This window comes from Gadus macrocephalus, chromosome 13 (genome assembly GCF_031168955.1).
Source record: "Gadus macrocephalus chromosome 13, ASM3116895v1".
NCBI lineage: Eukaryota > Metazoa > Chordata > Actinopteri > Gadiformes > Gadidae > Gadus > Gadus macrocephalus.
Window position 1 is genome coordinate 14,397,356 of NC_082394.1, and position 16,053 is coordinate 14,413,408.

Sequence of the window (16,053 nt, forward strand, 5' to 3'; positions counted from 1 at the left end):
ATTCAAACTGCGCTACGCACGGCAGAAGATCTTCTGTGTGATTCGGAATGCTTAAATTAAACCACAATTTGTGATAAATGGAATTATCTACTTGAGCCTTGTGTAATAATCTTTGTAGTGCTACCTTGGCTAGCATTAGTTGTAGCCACTGCTTTTATTTATATCAAATATAATTTTTCGTAAGTAATGAGTCTTAAATCTTTTGACATATAAAAGGTATTTTATGGCCTTGTCTCAGCGCTACTATTTTGAATTTAGTGCATTTCAAGTCATTATTCTTTGCACAAATATTTTTTTCTTTGACTGTCACCGTTATAGGGCTGACTGCGCAAAAGCACTGAGAATAACCTTTTTGTTCATCTCTGCTGTGATTGATTTATAACTGAATACAAACAATATGAATTCCATCCATCTGAAATTTGTATTGTGAGCGTAACATGTAATCAATTAAGTCAAACTGACTTAATTATTATGTCAGTTAGCGTGTTATTTTAAAAACACTAATCAAAGCTTGTGTTATTTGAAAAATAATCGAATTTTACATTTAAAACATTGTCTTGTTATTTACTGCACTTAATTGACCATGTAGATATAATTAAGAGGGTTGCAGTGGAATGCAACTTGAATGTAACTTGCTCCACCATGTTATTTATTTCACCTCTTAACTCCACCTCCACCAATGTCTTGCCAGAAGAAAGTGGAAATTTCCAGTAATACGTGGGGCTTCTTTGGAGCTCCACCCCCTCTTATGTTTCCCGCCTTTTACTCTACCTGTCTTTTCCTGCTGCTTACTCATGTTGAAAGTTCCACCAAGACAAAGAAGCATAGTCCAGCAGCTATCTTTAACCAATCAATTTACCTTTTGAAAAAGGATTGTTGTTGCATGCTTTGATTGTCACATTACTTTTATTCGTCCGTTAGAAATCACATTTGGTTTACAAGACCTGACAGCAATGAACTTTGATTTGAAAATATTTAATTAGGTTGAGAGCAGTTGATCACTTTCGGCTGAAGGTAATAGTCGGAGAGGAACTGAGAAAGTCTATATTATAGCATACATATCGTTGTGACTGCTCATAGTTGTCATTTAAGCTGTGGTTTAGATCCTTCTGAATTAGTTTAAATAAACCATTTGTGTACTCTCCTGGTTACAGAGCATCCCGATAATCCGATGAGTGCAGAGCAAACATGACATTAGCTCTTATGACTAATTATGGACAAGGGTTGATATGGGATCACACGGCAGATGGTGGATTTGCATTTCCCCAGCTGGTCTGAGGTTCTGGCTTGTGCGTTGGATTAGAGATATCACCACAAAATGTGTTGAACAATGACATACGTCAAATTAATATATACAAATGCACTCGAAGCCTTGAAGAAGAAGACGTCCGTGTCCCTATGAGAGATGCAAAACGGTCCGACCAATCGCGTCGTCAGCAAGCGTGTGGCCTATTCTGTGTTTTAAAGACCCTCTCCTCATCTGCTCTGCACAAAGATGGAGTGGTGGCGGTGGGGCCGGTGTGGAGCAGGGAGAGGTTGTGGATGGGGGTCCACGTCAAGCATCAGGACAGCTGGAGTGGAGAACCTGCAGTGTGCTGATGGTTGGAGGCGCACTGACCTTAGTCCCATTGTAAAGCACCAACAAAGCGCCATCTGCACAGCAACCACAGCTGAGATGAGGGACACACACACACACACACACACACACACACACACACACACACACACACACACACACACACACACACACACACACACACACACACACACACACACACACACACACACACAGAGAGACACAGCCCACAAGGGAATAGGGTGGGGGAGGGAAAGAAACGTGGGGACCTGGAGAGTGTAAGAAAAGATAAACAACAAATTAGGGGAGGGGGGGCAGAGGGAGTTGAGAGAAAACCCAGTAAAATCATCAAATGTATCAATTATGGATTTAAAACATGTATTTTGGACTGTGGTCTCTTTCAGCAGTGAAGGGTTTACAGAAGTGCTTATCTAATTTTAAGCTCTTCAGAAAGGAAGTGAGTGAAAACACGGACAGGATCTCACTGCTAGTGGTTAATAGTGGCTCCCCTAATCGTTTGAAAGCACATTTCCTGTCTGCTACGAGGCGAGGTGAAGTTTACAGAGGGCTGGCCGTTACAAGGCTAATGTTTAACCCTGACTAGCATCTCAAACCAGCCTTGTATCGGAGGGATTCAGAACTGAGAATGCTTGGTTTCCGTCTTTGAAATCAGACGAGTGTAAGGCAGACCCTTACACTCTTATACCCTTAAACATTATCAGGTATCCCAGAGGTTTTGAAACCAACATTCACAGTTTGAAGGTCAGAGAATATAATAATATATGGACATAAAACACGAATGTGCCTTATCGTTTTTCTACACTGTGGTTTAGCTTTAAACACTATCGATATTAAAACTGACTTTGGGGAGGAAGGTAGGTCCATCTCTGATTTGTGTGAGGATCCATTTTAAGAGAGGGATATGAGGAGCAATAGTGAGGGTATGACCGGGGGGTCCTTAAGGCTCATAAAAGCTCTGAAAGCATCTGTTTCAAAATGGTGTGAATGAGGACAAAATGGTGTCAGCAACATCTGTAAAAATCTGAAATGATCCACAGGTACAAGAGCTATGAAATGGCATTGCTTAGCAACAGCAGGGGAAAAAAAGCTAGTCTGTGTGGCAACAGAGAAACCACTCATGTTGCCACCCAGTGGTGGACTTATAGTACCTGCTGGTGTAGCTTTCGGAAATAAACATATAAAGATTTAAAAAAAAAAGCTAAAGCTTTAAATAAAGCTGAAGCTGTCATATAAAGCTAGACTTAATAAGCCAAAGGTAGATTTGTCATGGGGAAAGGAGATGTTGCATTCTCTCTCAAGGTTTGAAAATAAATACTACAACCTGATTGGTTGAAAAAATGTCCAGACCTCACAGACGGTTGGTTGCCTAGCAACTTGCCTTGGTAGGTGTGGGAGGGGTATGCAGAGGGAGGTAGCATTCTGGATACTGGGTGCAGGCAGACTAGGGAATTACCTGGCAAGACTCCCAAATAAACAAGAGGGAGAGGGAGAGAGAGAGGGAGCGAGAGAGGGAGAGAAAGAGAGGGAGAGGGAAAGAGAGAGAGAGAGAGAGAGAGAGAGAGAGAGAGAGAGAGAGAGATAGGGAGAGATATGGTGACAACTGGGGAGGGAGAAAGAAGGAGTAAGCGTGTGAAAGAGATAGGGACTTGCTCCAAAGTAAAGATAACAATCTCGCCTGAGATTTGTCAAAGTGCATGCTAGAGCTAAGAGCCGTCTGGGACAACATAGGCTTTGGACACACACATAGGTAATCAGGGTAGCAGGGAATGCATTTATGGAACAGCTAATGGAGGGGGTGCAGCCTCTCAAAGAGGAGAGAGAGCAGGATGGAGCCACGGTAGTCTAGCGCAGAGGAGGATTTATGCATACATACCGGCGGCACATACGTGACTCACTTTGTGCATTTTGTTAGAAGTTGAAAGATGCCAGTGTTTCTTTTTTTTATCTCAATACGAATGTGTTTTAATTCCCTTTTGTGTGAATATAAACATCCTCCTCCCCGGTAACACTGAAACCAAATGTGCAGCGGCACAAAACAAAGAGAGAAATGGTAAGCGTTGGAAAATGCTCTTATATGGAGAGGAGTGGTGGAGAGCAGGCGGGAGAGCCTGCCACTGATAGGTAGGCTGGGGTAAGGAGGTGGGCCTTAGGAGACTGGCTGGATGCAGACGGTCTCTGCTGGCAATGAGGAGCCTTTGTCAGTAGCAGGAAATGAGGTTCTGTTGTGATTAAAGGGAATGTTTCTATGGCAATGCAGAGGGCCGTGTGCACAGAGAATGTGTGGGGAGTGGAGTGGAGCTTAGTGAGAGTAGAATTTCAAAGACGACAGCCTCATCCATATCCTACCCCCCACCCACTTTTCATAGAGGCCTTTTATCTTTGATCGTCTGTTTTCATAGCCACGCCGTTGAGACGTTGGGGGGATTATTTAGAGAAACTCCAAGTCATTGGTCTATACCAATATATACTTACTATTCTTATAAAGGCAAACCAGAGGAGCAGTAAGAATTTAATTCTGCCAATATAATGCATCATTAAGGCAACCTCAACAAATGTAGATATGTGCTTTATCGAATGCTGAATAACCTGATGTATATTTTCCTGGTTTGAACAGACCCATTTTGATTGTTTGGCGTATCTATTCCCATGCATAAGCCATTCTTTAAGATCTAAAAGGGAATGACCTTTTCCAATCGAACCACATACTCTTTGTTTATTGTTTTAGGAGGCTGAATAGGTTGGTTACATGCTCGTCCTAAAATAACAGATTTGCCATCTTCATTGTTTTCTCTAGTAAAGAGGAAGTGGTAGTGGCGTTGGGGAAGGTCAACGATGCAAAACGGTTACACTAGCAGTTCAAATGTTTAGATGAAATGATAAGAGACATTTGAATCGAATGATCAAAGGTTGTTTAAGTGCACACTTGTTTTTAGATATGCTATGGATATCATCCTTACAGAGGTGTACAATACGGTTAAAGGGAAACTATTTTTCGCGCTCCATTTGCCATTACTTAGTCATTCATTTACCTAAAATAAACATTGAATGGGGCTTTCCCATCAAGATATATTTTTCGATTTCCCACGTATCCATAAGATATGCATGATTCACATTGAGCGATCATGTTCAAATTAAATAACAAATATTACAATGCATGATTACTCATTCATTTTAAGAATTAGGATTAATAAGCCACATTACGTTCATCAATAACCATATCTAAAGAACTGGATACAAGAATCACGACGAGTTAATATGCAACCGGCTATGCTCCTATAAATAATTGGGCGCTGTAAAGAGATTACAGTCCGTAACCTTCATTTTGTGTAGCAGCAGCCACGGTCAAGGCATGCTGATTAGTATTACAACAGGATCTGCTGCCCCCATTCTTTCCTCTTGAGCATCGCAGCAAGTGTCATGTTACGAAACATGAAAACGACTCACAGGCTCCACAAATTGGTAAGTTGAAGGCAGATGGCAAATCACACATAAAAAAAATAGGGGGTTGCTGTAGGACTGCTTTGGAAAGTGTCCTTTGTAGCTACTAATACAATTAGCTTTGAACCTTCCTACATTTGATGACAAATCAAAAAAAAAGTAATGAGGTTGAAGCAGAGGGTAAGGGTTCAACACGAATAGAGCTTTAACAAACACAGCTTTCGCAAATATCATGACCTCGTTATTCAGGTTCCTTATTAAGATATATTTTTTAATTGAGGATTCTATGTCAACCTGATGGATGTCAGATTGTCAGCCATGTCTCATTCACCAGCAGACCTGGCTGCTGCCTGAGGAGAACTCCCGGGTTCCAGGTTTTACAAGGTGAGGGCCTCCAGGGAGAGTGGTCCACTATCGGGTTTGGCTCCGCTCCTCTGGCCTCTCTGTGCTCCCTGCTGCTGCGAGCCTTCCTTCCTCATCACCTACAAATCATCACACAGCACACTTAGCACTGGCGCAGCACAAAGGCTGAACATTGTTGCCCGGCGTGGTGAATAGACTGCTTTGTTTGTTCCGTTTACCCCTTTCATTATTCTCTGGCGAAGCTCTCCCTGAGAAAGAGGCCTTTCTTCCTCATCCGTGAGGTGGGACTCCTCTGCCTCGTGGTCATCTCTTTGGAGCAATAATCAGAAACATCCAAGCGCGAAACACACACACATACACACACACAAATAAATGAAAATGCAGGGACAAACAGAATATGGAACTACGTTGGTTTTAGTAATAGGTTCTCAAGGTGCTGAGTGAACGAGTGCAGATCAGTAGATTATATAGATTATACAGAGCAACCCACCCAGTAATTGTTGTTTGGATGGCGTTACTCTGCCTGAGCATGTCTGGATTCTGACCCAATATAAAGGTGGCCAGGTCCTTAGGGTTGTAGTCCTTATCGGTATCCTATACGAGGCACAACATGGAGACACTGGGTTATGGTTACACCAAAACCTAGAGCGCAAGTTATGATTGATGGAGGAGGAACCGGCTGAAGTCAAGTCAATTTAATTGCATCTGTAAAACCCTTTATCAGTTACAGTCTGAAAGGGCTTCACAGGCCACAACAACACCTTACCCTCAGCCCTATAAAGGCGGAAAGTGGAAACCTCCCTTCATTTATCGAGGGGAAACCTGGGAAAGGAACGCAGAAAGAGGGATCCCTCCTTCCCTGCTTAGGAGTTGAGGCCAACCTTGGAGCGGAGGAAGGCCTGCATGGCCACCAGCTCATTGGTCTTCTGCTCGACAAGACCCAGGTAGGTCATGATGTTGTTTTCATTGATGCCCGCTGTGGAGCCCAGCAAGTCGTCTATGGCTGAACGGTCACTGTCCATTTTGGAGAAGATACGGTTCACCCCTACAAGAAAAAGGTGTTTTAAAAGATGGTCCTGGAAGATCACCTTTGGAGCAGGGTTTCCCATAGTTTTTTTGTGTTGTGTCCCCCCCCCCCCCCCCTCTCCACAGCCTCATCAGCAAAGGTGCCCCTTCATAGAAACATCATACATGTTTTCCTCCTTATAATCTGCGAAACACATTTTGGATTAGTGTTAATATTAAGAAGCTGGGATGAACTATTTCAAGAATTACAAGTACCCCCTCAAACCTACTCAATTAGGGTACCCCCAGTTGGGAATCCCTGTAATACATGACCTTTCTAATTATGCATGGAACAGAAGGTTGCAAATGCAAATGCTCATGTGTACAATCGGTCATCAGATAAGATGGATAAGACAGTACTCCATTGATGGGAAAGTCAGATGGCAAATTGGGGATGGTATGGAAGTTCATTGGCTACTTGAAGGGGGTTACCTGTTTTAATCTGGTCAAGGATTTTGCTAACAGCGTTAGCTTGCTGTTCATACTCTCCAGCCTTGCCCTCTGTTTCTCTCTGCTGTTGATCCCCTTCTTTCAGCAAAGCGTGGCGCTCCTGCTCCTTTTGTACACCCTCCACTTGGAACTGCTCCATTTCACCCCGGATCTGATCATGCACACGTGACAAAAGACAAAGTAGCCATTGCTAGATTTCCTCCAATGTGGTACAATGAGATTATGGAACTGTTGAGCTGATGAATCTTTTGTTATCTGTCGAAAATTATATATCCAGTTTAATATTTATTGAGAATTTAAATATAGTGCAATTTATTCAAATGGTAAAATGTATAACAAAAATGTATGTATTGATATCTACATAATATGTTTCCTTGAGTAAGAGTTCAACTCTTTCTTTTTAACATAAAAAATTTCGGAAACAATGGTGACATTTTTCAAAACAAAACCCAAAACCCACTTCTCTGAAGTATAAAGAAATAACAGGTTCCTTTCTATTCACCTGGTGGATTTGTTCCCTGAGGGCCTCGGCTTCATTGTTTTGCTCATTCACAAAATTAAAGAGCGCAAAGTTGCGGTCTTCAACTATAAAGAGAAAAAAACAGTAATTCAATGTCTCACCACGAGCCTGAGCATGAACATGGTTGTTATTGTTAAGGGGCTTGGCGTGTGCTCGCTAGCACCAGCATGACTCACCCTGGACAAACCTGGTCACCAGCATGTCCAGGTTATCTTCCCCGGTTACGGCCTGAATCCTCTCAAACACTTTCTGCAGCATGTCCACCGACTGCTCCCCTGAGTCCGTCCTCCGCTGATCCCTCATCTCTGAAACTGGGAGAACAGAGATGTCAGATACCAGCCCCGCCACAATCACTGAAGGCAATGTACGAGTGTCCTTAATGCTACCACCAACATGGCCTGCTTGTTCATTAAGTCAGCATCTTCTTCTGTTTGGAACGAGTCATGATATTTACAACCTTTCTTCTGGTCCATGTAATTGTTTCAATTACCCCTGATGAATTTTTTTAAATAATAAAATGTTGTGCCATCATAATGTGGCCTCAGATCTTAAAATGAGCAAGTTCAATTTAATAAAAATCACTACTGACTTTCTATTAGCCATTTTAATTGGCAGTGAATTGCAGTTATTATTGTAATTTCCATATGGGTTGCATGATGTCCAATATTTGCCGACGTCCTACATTGCCTGCGGCCCATCTCCTGGCCCTCGTCCTGGGCACTCCTCTCGCTGCACTTGGCCGTCATGAACTCCTTGAGGCGCTGCTCGTGGGCGATCACTCTCTCCAGTTCCTTCATCTCAGTGTTGTACTGGGCCAGGTCCTTCACCGCCTTCTCTCTCATCATGCTCATCTTGGTTTGGGCCTCAAGTCTGGAAACACAGAGACCAGCAGTGGAGCCCTCTTATGTAATGAAAGGTCATGGAGGAAAAACTAAAACAGAAGGATATCTTAAAAGCATGCTCTCCCACCTGACGTCGTATGCACTAGTAGACAGGTGGATCATTTCCCCGATCTCCTTGCGAATACCCTGCCGCTCCTGTAATGGCGGATTCAAAAGTAAATCTTGAACTTTCAATGCAGCCATTTGTTTTTAGCTTGCATTTGAAAGACAAACACAGAATGTGAGACATTGCCAACAGCATGAACCATTTCTTTTTCTGAACACCAATTGTCAAGTAGGACCATCTAGTTCCTCACAGCAGGTTCTTGATTGGTTCAGAGTTAGACTGCTGACCTGGGTTAGCCTATGGTGGATTTGATGGTAGCGAGCGCGCTCAACACGTAGGGTCTCAAGGTCCTCTCTCAGGTGGCTGTTTTTGGTCAGCTGCTCATTAAAGTGAACTAGGGCCTGAATAGGAGGAATACCAATAGAACAGAAATGATGGCAATTATTTGTTACTTTTAAGATGTGTAGTAGTTACACAATGGACACACTGTATGGATGAGTACAGGCTTTTGCTTTTAACCATGAGCAGACATACCGTCGGATATTTGAGTCGGATATTTGATAAAAGTTATTAATGCTCTGTATCAATCATTATGGTTCAAAGGACAGCAGAAAAAATGGTTACTGGAACAGATACTGTTACTGTACTGCTCTGGTAAGGCAGCAGCAACAACAACAACAAGAACAACAACAATAAAAACAACAACAAAAGCAACAACGACAACAACGATGGCGAGTACTTGTGCATCCCACCATTCAATTAAATATCTATCCATCTGAGTCAGTAAATGAAAGAGGACCACATGTGGCCCATATGGTCCCCAGGGTTTTAACTCACTCTGTCCAATTTGTTCTCCAGAGTGCGTATGGCTTTCTGGGCCTGCCGCAACTGGGATCTCTGTGCGTCACCAGCGGTGAGCACGCCTGACTGAACCTCCGAAAGCTTCTTCTCATAGCCGGAAATCTGTGGATATCCAGGAGAAACAGTTCCTGATGGGGAATTGTGTCTGAATAGTGGTTTATGATTGTTGAATTTTTTAATAAATATACATGTGTGTGAATGTTTGTGTGTTTGTGTATGTGTGTGTGTGTTTCCCATTGTGCATAAATATTTCTATTGTGTATTAAAATAGTCATGTTATTCTGTACAACTGTTCTATCTATCTCATGAATTTGTTCTTCCTATATTATAACATGGGTATCCAACAGGCCTAGCACCTCTCTCTGTAGCTCTCTCTGAATCTCATTCTCCTGCTCCAGCTCCTCCTTCAGCAGGTCCCTGTGCTCCAGCAGGGAGCGGAGCTTCCCACTGTCTTGCTGTCTGCGCGACACGTTCTCAGACACCCTGAGGCTACGCTGGAGCTCCTCCTGCTCCTTCTTCAGCTTCTCCAACTCCTGCCTGTGCACACACCCATGCACATGCATATGCACACACACACACACACACACACACACACACACACACACACACACACACACACACACACACACACACACATAATCAGATGATGGTAAAGTATGAACACACACACACACACACACACACACACACACACACACACACACACACATAATCAGATGATGGTAAAGTATGAACACACACACACACACACACACACACACACACACACACACACACACACACACACACACACACACAGACACACACACAGACACAGACACAGACACACACACACACACACACAGAAATATAAACAAGGAGAATATGACAGGGGCCTGTTTACCGTTGTTTTCGTATGAGCTCCTGAGATTGAATAGTGTAGGCCTGCCGGTCTCCATCCATGATCCTGAACTGTCTCTGCAGTTTACCCATCTCTGTTTCCGCTATAACAAGTACAACATATACCAAAACATCAGGTAGAATAAATCGTAAAGAGACTATCATAGTTATGCTTGTGCAAATTAATAATGACACTTACCAATGCCATCGATATCCATATCGCTGTTATCTGAGTGGGAGCTCCTGGCTGATCGTCCTCGCCGCATAGTTGCATAAGGACGGACGTGCTGGAACTTAATTAACGTTATAGTGTTCAGGTAACGTCAAAACTTCATCACACTACAGAGCACCTGGTAGGAGCACATCCTGGGAGCAGCGCCCTATAGCTTAAAGTAAGTGCGTTGAACTTCAAAGTTATGTGCATTACTTCCCAGTTATATAAACACTTTGCTGTCATAAGCATAATGTTTTATATTTACATTGCTATGTTTGCTAACGTCGATGCTAACAGAGATCAGTTACACTTTTGCCTGGCAATCAAACTGCTTTCTGGATTATTTAATGAACGAACCATAATAATAATTGTTAATACATAGGTAAGATTGCAGTCTGATATTGAAACTGTTGGTTTTATTCCTAAAAGGTACCTCCAGTGTGTCGCTCACTGTGTCGTTACCTCTCTGTTTGACTCGCTGCTGGTCCGTTGTTAGCAACCGTTGCCATGTGCAGAGGTCTCTGGATTTAAGCAATATCACACGAGAGGGAGTGCTGTTGTACTGAATATCAGCACTGCCGCCATTCGGCCGTAGGCCGATTGATGAACCTAATCACAGCCGTGACATGTGTAGTAAAAAGTCCCAGTGCTGTTATACTCTAAATCAGCACTCATGGAATGCCTCTTGTCCAATCAAATTACTTAGTCGGAACTGACTGTTGTATATCGGTTTTTAAAATGCATTGGTGCCATTCAAGAACAACATTCACAAACAAATCAAATAGATACATGTTCTCAAACTGTTTTAATCATTCATTTCCTATACAGCAGTCTAAATGTGGTTTAGGAAAAATAAATATATTTTTCATGATAATGTAGCGCTCAAATCTAGCGCCTTAATGGGCGATGTTTCTAGCCTTTGTGGGGATCATCTGGTTTAGGTTCAGATTCCTGGCTGGTATCAGGCGCTTGGTTTGGCTGCTCCTCCTCCAGTGGCCTTGGTGGAGCGCCCTCCAGGTAGCTACGGAAGTACTCGTCAGTGTTGAGTTCTGGTTTCTTCAACAACATGTAGCATTTTGGAAAGTAGTAAGCAGCTACTAGTCCTATATTGCTTCCCAAACTGAAAATCATGTAGATGATGGACTTGAACTTATCGTTCAAGCCGGTATAGATCGGGATAAAGACCACCCAAATCACGCAGTAGAGCAGAGTGGAGAAGGTTATGTCCCTGGCTAGGTTATACTGATGGATGGGCTTCACCGCCATGAAGGTGCACATGAACGATATCAGGGCCATGCCTGTGTTAAAGCCTTGCAATAGGCCCAAACCTAGTAGCTCCACGGGACACACCAGGAATTCACTGACAAAGTGAATGTCCATATCGGCCAGATATTGAGACAGAAGAGGCACTGTTTGGGTAAACCAGCCACAGATCCCAGCCTCCACGCAGCAGCAAGCCAAGACAAGCCAGCCTTCCACACGCTTTATTACATCCAGATGAGCGACAGCCTTCTCAGGGAACTCGGTCATATAAAACATCTGTGTGAAAAGGGGCAGAGGGAGTCATGCATTGTTTTTTTTGTTTTGTTTTTTAAAATGTGTTCATTGATTGATTGATTTAATTGGTTAACCAGTAGTAACCCCCTCACCCTTAGGGAAATGATGGTGATGGTTGCCAGGGCCACGGTTGGGAGGATGGAGTTGAGGGGCATCTGCAGACGACACACCATGTTCCCCGGCTGACCCAGGAAGAGCAACAGACTGAGGCAGCTGGCGCCAAGGCAGAGGAGAGCCAGACCACTCAGGAACCCCCCAGAGGCCTTCACCAGTGGGGTCCCTCTGTGCTTCAGGAACAGCGCCCCGACGCAGCTGTGGCACACTATGAGCATCAGCGCGGCAAACATCAGCCCCAGGGACTCGGGCTGGCTCCATGTCAAGTACTCAAAGGTAGGATCGGTGCAGTTTGTGCTGCGAACAAGTGACCACTGGCCTCTGGGGCACCTTCTGCACTGGATGTCATCTAAGAATATAGAAAGAGCACAATCAAAAGTAGCACCAATTGGTAGCCAAAAGCTAGCTCTATTGCCATCATGGGACCTCTAGCGACAACAAGAACCGATTACTGCAGTCATTAGAGTACAATTCATATCCATACGCCTGTAACTTACCATTTATTGCCTGAAATGTGCCTGCCATGCAGTCAATGCAGTCAAAGCAGCAGGAATGAAAGCCTTTGACTCTGCGTACTTGGCCTGCCCCACAATTTGACGAACATGTCGACTGGGGGACCTGCAGCAGGGAGTAAGAAGTGTCGATTTCGTACATCATCAAAGTTCTATGTACAATTTAAAACATTTAAAACATGACATTACCTGATTATCGTCTGTATGCCATTCCAGGAGGGATTTGTTCAGGGACAGACTGTTGTGATATTGTCCAACCGTTTTAGATTTAAAAATGCCATTTTCCCAAAACCATTCCACCAGAATGTATCCTAGGTCTGGGTTGCCACTGCTGTCAAAAGACATTTGTATACCATTCAATTCGAAGGTAGTTTTCCTCAGTTCTTTCATAAGCTGCAAAAGAAGATGGAAATGGGTTTTTATAAAACTATTTGGATTTCTCCATTTATTTTGTTCCCTTAGTGTATTCGGGCATCAAATTATGTTTACCATCCAAGGATAGACTTTACGGTCCTCTGTCCAAGTACAGCTTGAAACGTCACAATTCAGCAGTGTGTGCAACGCATGTGCCGCAGTGTAGACGGCAGCGTACACACTAAAACCGGAATGCTGTATGTAAGTATTAGTCGCCAGGCTCAAATTTGCCGGGGACAAGTTTGCACATTGTGGGCATGGATCTTTGGAATGGGCGGGTCCTTGTGTGGGCTCAGGGTCATCAGTGGTTTGGCTTATTTTGGTAAACAGCTCTTCTGCATAGCTGGCAAACAAGGGGAGCGCCCCGGTGTTATCTGCCAGCCCGATAATCGTGCCGATGGCGTGCATGTTGTCCATGTTGGTCAGCGTCGAGTCGAGTGCCCAGGCAGTGCTGGCGATCCACACGGCAGTCATGTTTCTCTTCATCACCTGATCCGTATTCATACAAATGAAAAGGAAAAAGATGAGACAAACCGAGAAACAGTCGCATAACAGATTTTTTTTTTTTTTACAATTAAACTCGCTCTGCTACAGGCATGACTAACCTCTTTAAAAAAGATTTCCGCAGAGATCACGCCCGAAAACACCACGACCACGCCCGCTTCAGTGATTTCAATGTTGTCCAAGATGATTTTGATCTCTGCGTATGGGTCTGTGTACACAGGGATCCGGCCCTTGTATGCGATGCAAAGGCTGGTGTTTTCTGACAAGGTGGAGATCTCCTGCAGGCCCTGCCGCCCATACTCATCGTCGCTGCCAACTATGACCAACCATTTCCAATCAAACTCTATAAGCAGCTGCACTATGGCCATCGCCTGCAGCCTGTCGTCAGGCACGGTGCGCATGAACGATGGGAACAGCAGATTGTCGCTGAACATGGTGCTGGTGGCGCCATAGCTGATCTGACGTTGCACAAAATACACATGTTTTGTTTTTTTTAACCTTTGTTTGACCAGTTGAAGTCTCTTAGTCTCTAAAACCTTGTTCAAGAGAGACCGGGCCAAGAAGCAGCATAAAACAACATACACGTTAATACAAAAGGTTACAAAACTAAAAGGGACAGGAAATGCACAGGCATAACCTCTTACAGTCTGCAGAATTCATACAAAGTCAGGTACAGGGCATTGTCCAATACCCTTAATAAATATTTATATTGGAGACAGCAGGGGTTAGGGTGTGTTACTCCAGGCCACCCTGTCTGCTCTTTGAAGGCCGTCCCTCAGGGTCACTGTTTCTGTAGTCATTCACAAGGGGATTTACATAGAGGGTCTTCCTAAAATCATATCTAGCCATAGTAATTGTATTATAAGAAAAATTGAATCTGGCTGTATTGCATCTCAAGATGGGGATAGCAATGTTAATTGAGGAAAATATAAATATATAATATAATCAATAAAAAAAGGGTGTTTTCTTCCTTTCATTCTATATTAAGATGACGACTATGGTGATTATACCACTTTGTAAACAGTGCTATCAAAGGACCAACAACTGTTGTGATATCATTGTAATTAATTGTGTTCATACAAACAGGTACTGATATATATATATATATATATATATATATATATATATATATATATATATATATATTTATTATAATATTATTATAATATATATATATATCATATAAAAATCTACAAATACCATATCTAGAAAAACGATAATAATACTATGATAAACATATATTTTTTAATGGACCACATGGAGAGTCCTAGATTTCCATACCTGGGGCATGAGAAAGAATCCCAGGAGGTTCCCGACGACAGTGACCATCTCTGAGGTGTACGGCCCGATAATGGCTGCCACCCTGGGCTCGTAGTCGGTGTAGTTACACTCCACCGCCAACTCCCCGGTGTCTTTGTCAGAGAGAAGATAAATGGTAGACTTGACAAGTGTGGCAGACTGAGAGCATGTGTCGAAGATTTCATAGCCGAGCTTGATCCCTGGCAGCAGAGCCTGGTTGGCGTTGATCTCATCCACCGTGTATTTCATGACGAGAGAGGCACCCAGGCCCGATGGTCTTAACCTGTTGGATCATAGACGCATGAAAGCATGTAACTTTTTTCCTTTAAAACAACTTTGATTTATTTTTTACAAAGTGAACCTTCATTTCAGCGTCAGCCATATATTTTCAAATTAAATTGGCAAAATAATGTACAAGATTTGTCTTAAAAAAGCAAAACATTAATGCTTACTATACCGTTCACATGCAATGTCGTTTGGAGTCAACCTGTCACTCAGGTTGCTGGTTATACTGTTGATGGGGAAGAGCCCACCAAGCACAATGTCTCCTTGTAAATAGAAAAGGTTGGTAGAGACGTTCCCGAACCATGCATTTGAATTGTTACCAGAAGCCAGTCCAAATACCCAGCAAAGAGCAAGCAGGGTGAACGCCCCAGCCATTCTCTAAGTCTTCTGGAGAGGGAGAGAAGAACAGCAGGGTTAGAGATGAACGAGGATAGTGCTCACATTCGGTGTGATCCGTGTGATCGTGTGATACAGGGAGGCTGTTGCATGACTGTGGGTTCATTATTGGTGTCCTCAGTGGTTATGTAGATGTCACCCAACGGCTAGACATATTTACATACAAGGATTCCTAAGAATTTACCGGATTAGTGGAAATGCATTAGTGAATACAGTTGATCTCAGAATGACATGCATTATAACCCTTGTCGTGGAACACATCATAATAATAATAATAATAATAATATAATCGATAATATTAGGGTAATTTGACCACTTGGGTGTGTCAGCAGTGTCAATACACATGTGTCATATTGGGTCCATTTAATTTATTTCTACCAGAACACCAGCATCCAAGTCGCTCCGTCACTCCTGGTGCACTGGCCTTATTAAATGGAATGGACCCATAATTGGTGTTTTCAGCTACCCCTGTGTTTACCCCGCCACGGCACCAATCCAATCTCAAGGTATTGCCGTTGCTTCCTTGTGCTTGATTCCAGATAAAAGTAGTCATAAAATAGTTTTGTATGTGATTTGATATCGGGTTACAAAACATATAACATTCGGGGGGTTGTGGACCTTGAACAACCACGTACAC

General features: G+C 43.1%; 2 protein-coding genes across 3 annotated transcripts; both read right to left on the reverse strand.

Moving 5' to 3' along the window:
* Positions 1 to 887: 887 nt before the first annotated feature.
* On the reverse strand, positions 888 to 10,946 carry odad1 (outer dynein arm docking complex subunit 1). 2 transcript variants are annotated; one of them, XM_060070404.1, is made up of 16 exons: positions 10,798 to 10,946; positions 10,321 to 10,414; positions 10,126 to 10,225; positions 9,599 to 9,779; positions 9,219 to 9,344; positions 8,669 to 8,782; positions 8,403 to 8,470; positions 8,116 to 8,303; positions 7,610 to 7,744; positions 7,416 to 7,498; positions 6,896 to 7,064; positions 6,280 to 6,443; positions 5,889 to 5,992; positions 5,617 to 5,707; positions 5,375 to 5,517; positions 888 to 1,845 (listed from the first exon to the last, which is right to left on the reverse strand). In XM_060070404.1, exons 2-15 carry the CDS (start codon positions 10,385 to 10,387, stop codon positions 5,413 to 5,415), a joined length of 1,695 nt encoding a protein of 564 aa, XP_059926387.1. In that variant the 5' UTR covers positions 10,388 to 10,414; positions 10,798 to 10,946; the 3' UTR covers positions 888 to 1,845; positions 5,375 to 5,412. The 2 variants fall into 2 exon arrangements, with proteins under 2 accessions (XP_059926387.1, XP_059926388.1); XM_060070405.1 differs by having other exon boundaries at positions 10,769 to 10,941.
* A 77-nt stretch (positions 10,947 to 11,023) lies between these two features.
* On the reverse strand, positions 11,024 to 15,621 carry LOC132471257 (taste receptor type 1 member 3). The gene is made up of 8 exons (XM_060070406.1): positions 15,193 to 15,621; positions 14,718 to 15,018; positions 13,538 to 13,894; positions 13,008 to 13,421; positions 12,708 to 12,911; positions 12,504 to 12,624; positions 11,985 to 12,355; positions 11,024 to 11,874 (listed from the first exon to the last, which is right to left on the reverse strand). The coding sequence occupies exons 1-8, from the start codon at positions 15,393 to 15,395 to the stop codon at positions 11,248 to 11,250; spliced, it is 2,598 nt and encodes an 865-aa protein (XP_059926389.1). The 5' UTR covers positions 15,396 to 15,621; the 3' UTR covers positions 11,024 to 11,247.
* Between the last annotated feature and the right edge of the window lie 432 nt (positions 15,622 to 16,053).

Excerpts from the sequence above, each read along its gene's own strand:
- odad1 (XM_060070404.1), bottom strand. The coding sequence starts at position 10,387 with ATGCGGCGAGGACGATCAGCCAGGAGCTCCCACTCAGATAACAGCGAT. Across the intron at positions 7,499-7,609 it reads GGTGACCAGGTTTGTCCAGG|TTGAAGACCGCAACTTTGCG; the intron begins GTGAGTCATGCT and ends TTCTCTTTATAG. Across the intron at positions 5,518-5,616 it reads GCCAGAGAATAATGAAAGGG|GTGATGAGGAAGGAAGGCTC; the intron begins GTAAACGGAACA and ends GATGATTTGTAG.
- LOC132471257 (XM_060070406.1), bottom strand. The coding sequence starts at position 15,395 with ATGGCTGGGGCGTTCACCCTGCTTGCTCTTTGCTGGGTATTTGGACTG. Across the intron at positions 15,019-15,192 it reads AACGACATTGCATGTGAACG|GTTAAGACCATCGGGCCTGG; the intron begins GTATAGTAAGCA and ends ATGATCCAACAG. Across the intron at positions 13,422-13,537 it reads CGGAAATCTTTTTTAAAGAG|GTGATGAAGAGAAACATGAC; the intron begins GTTAGTCATGCC and ends AATACGGATCAG.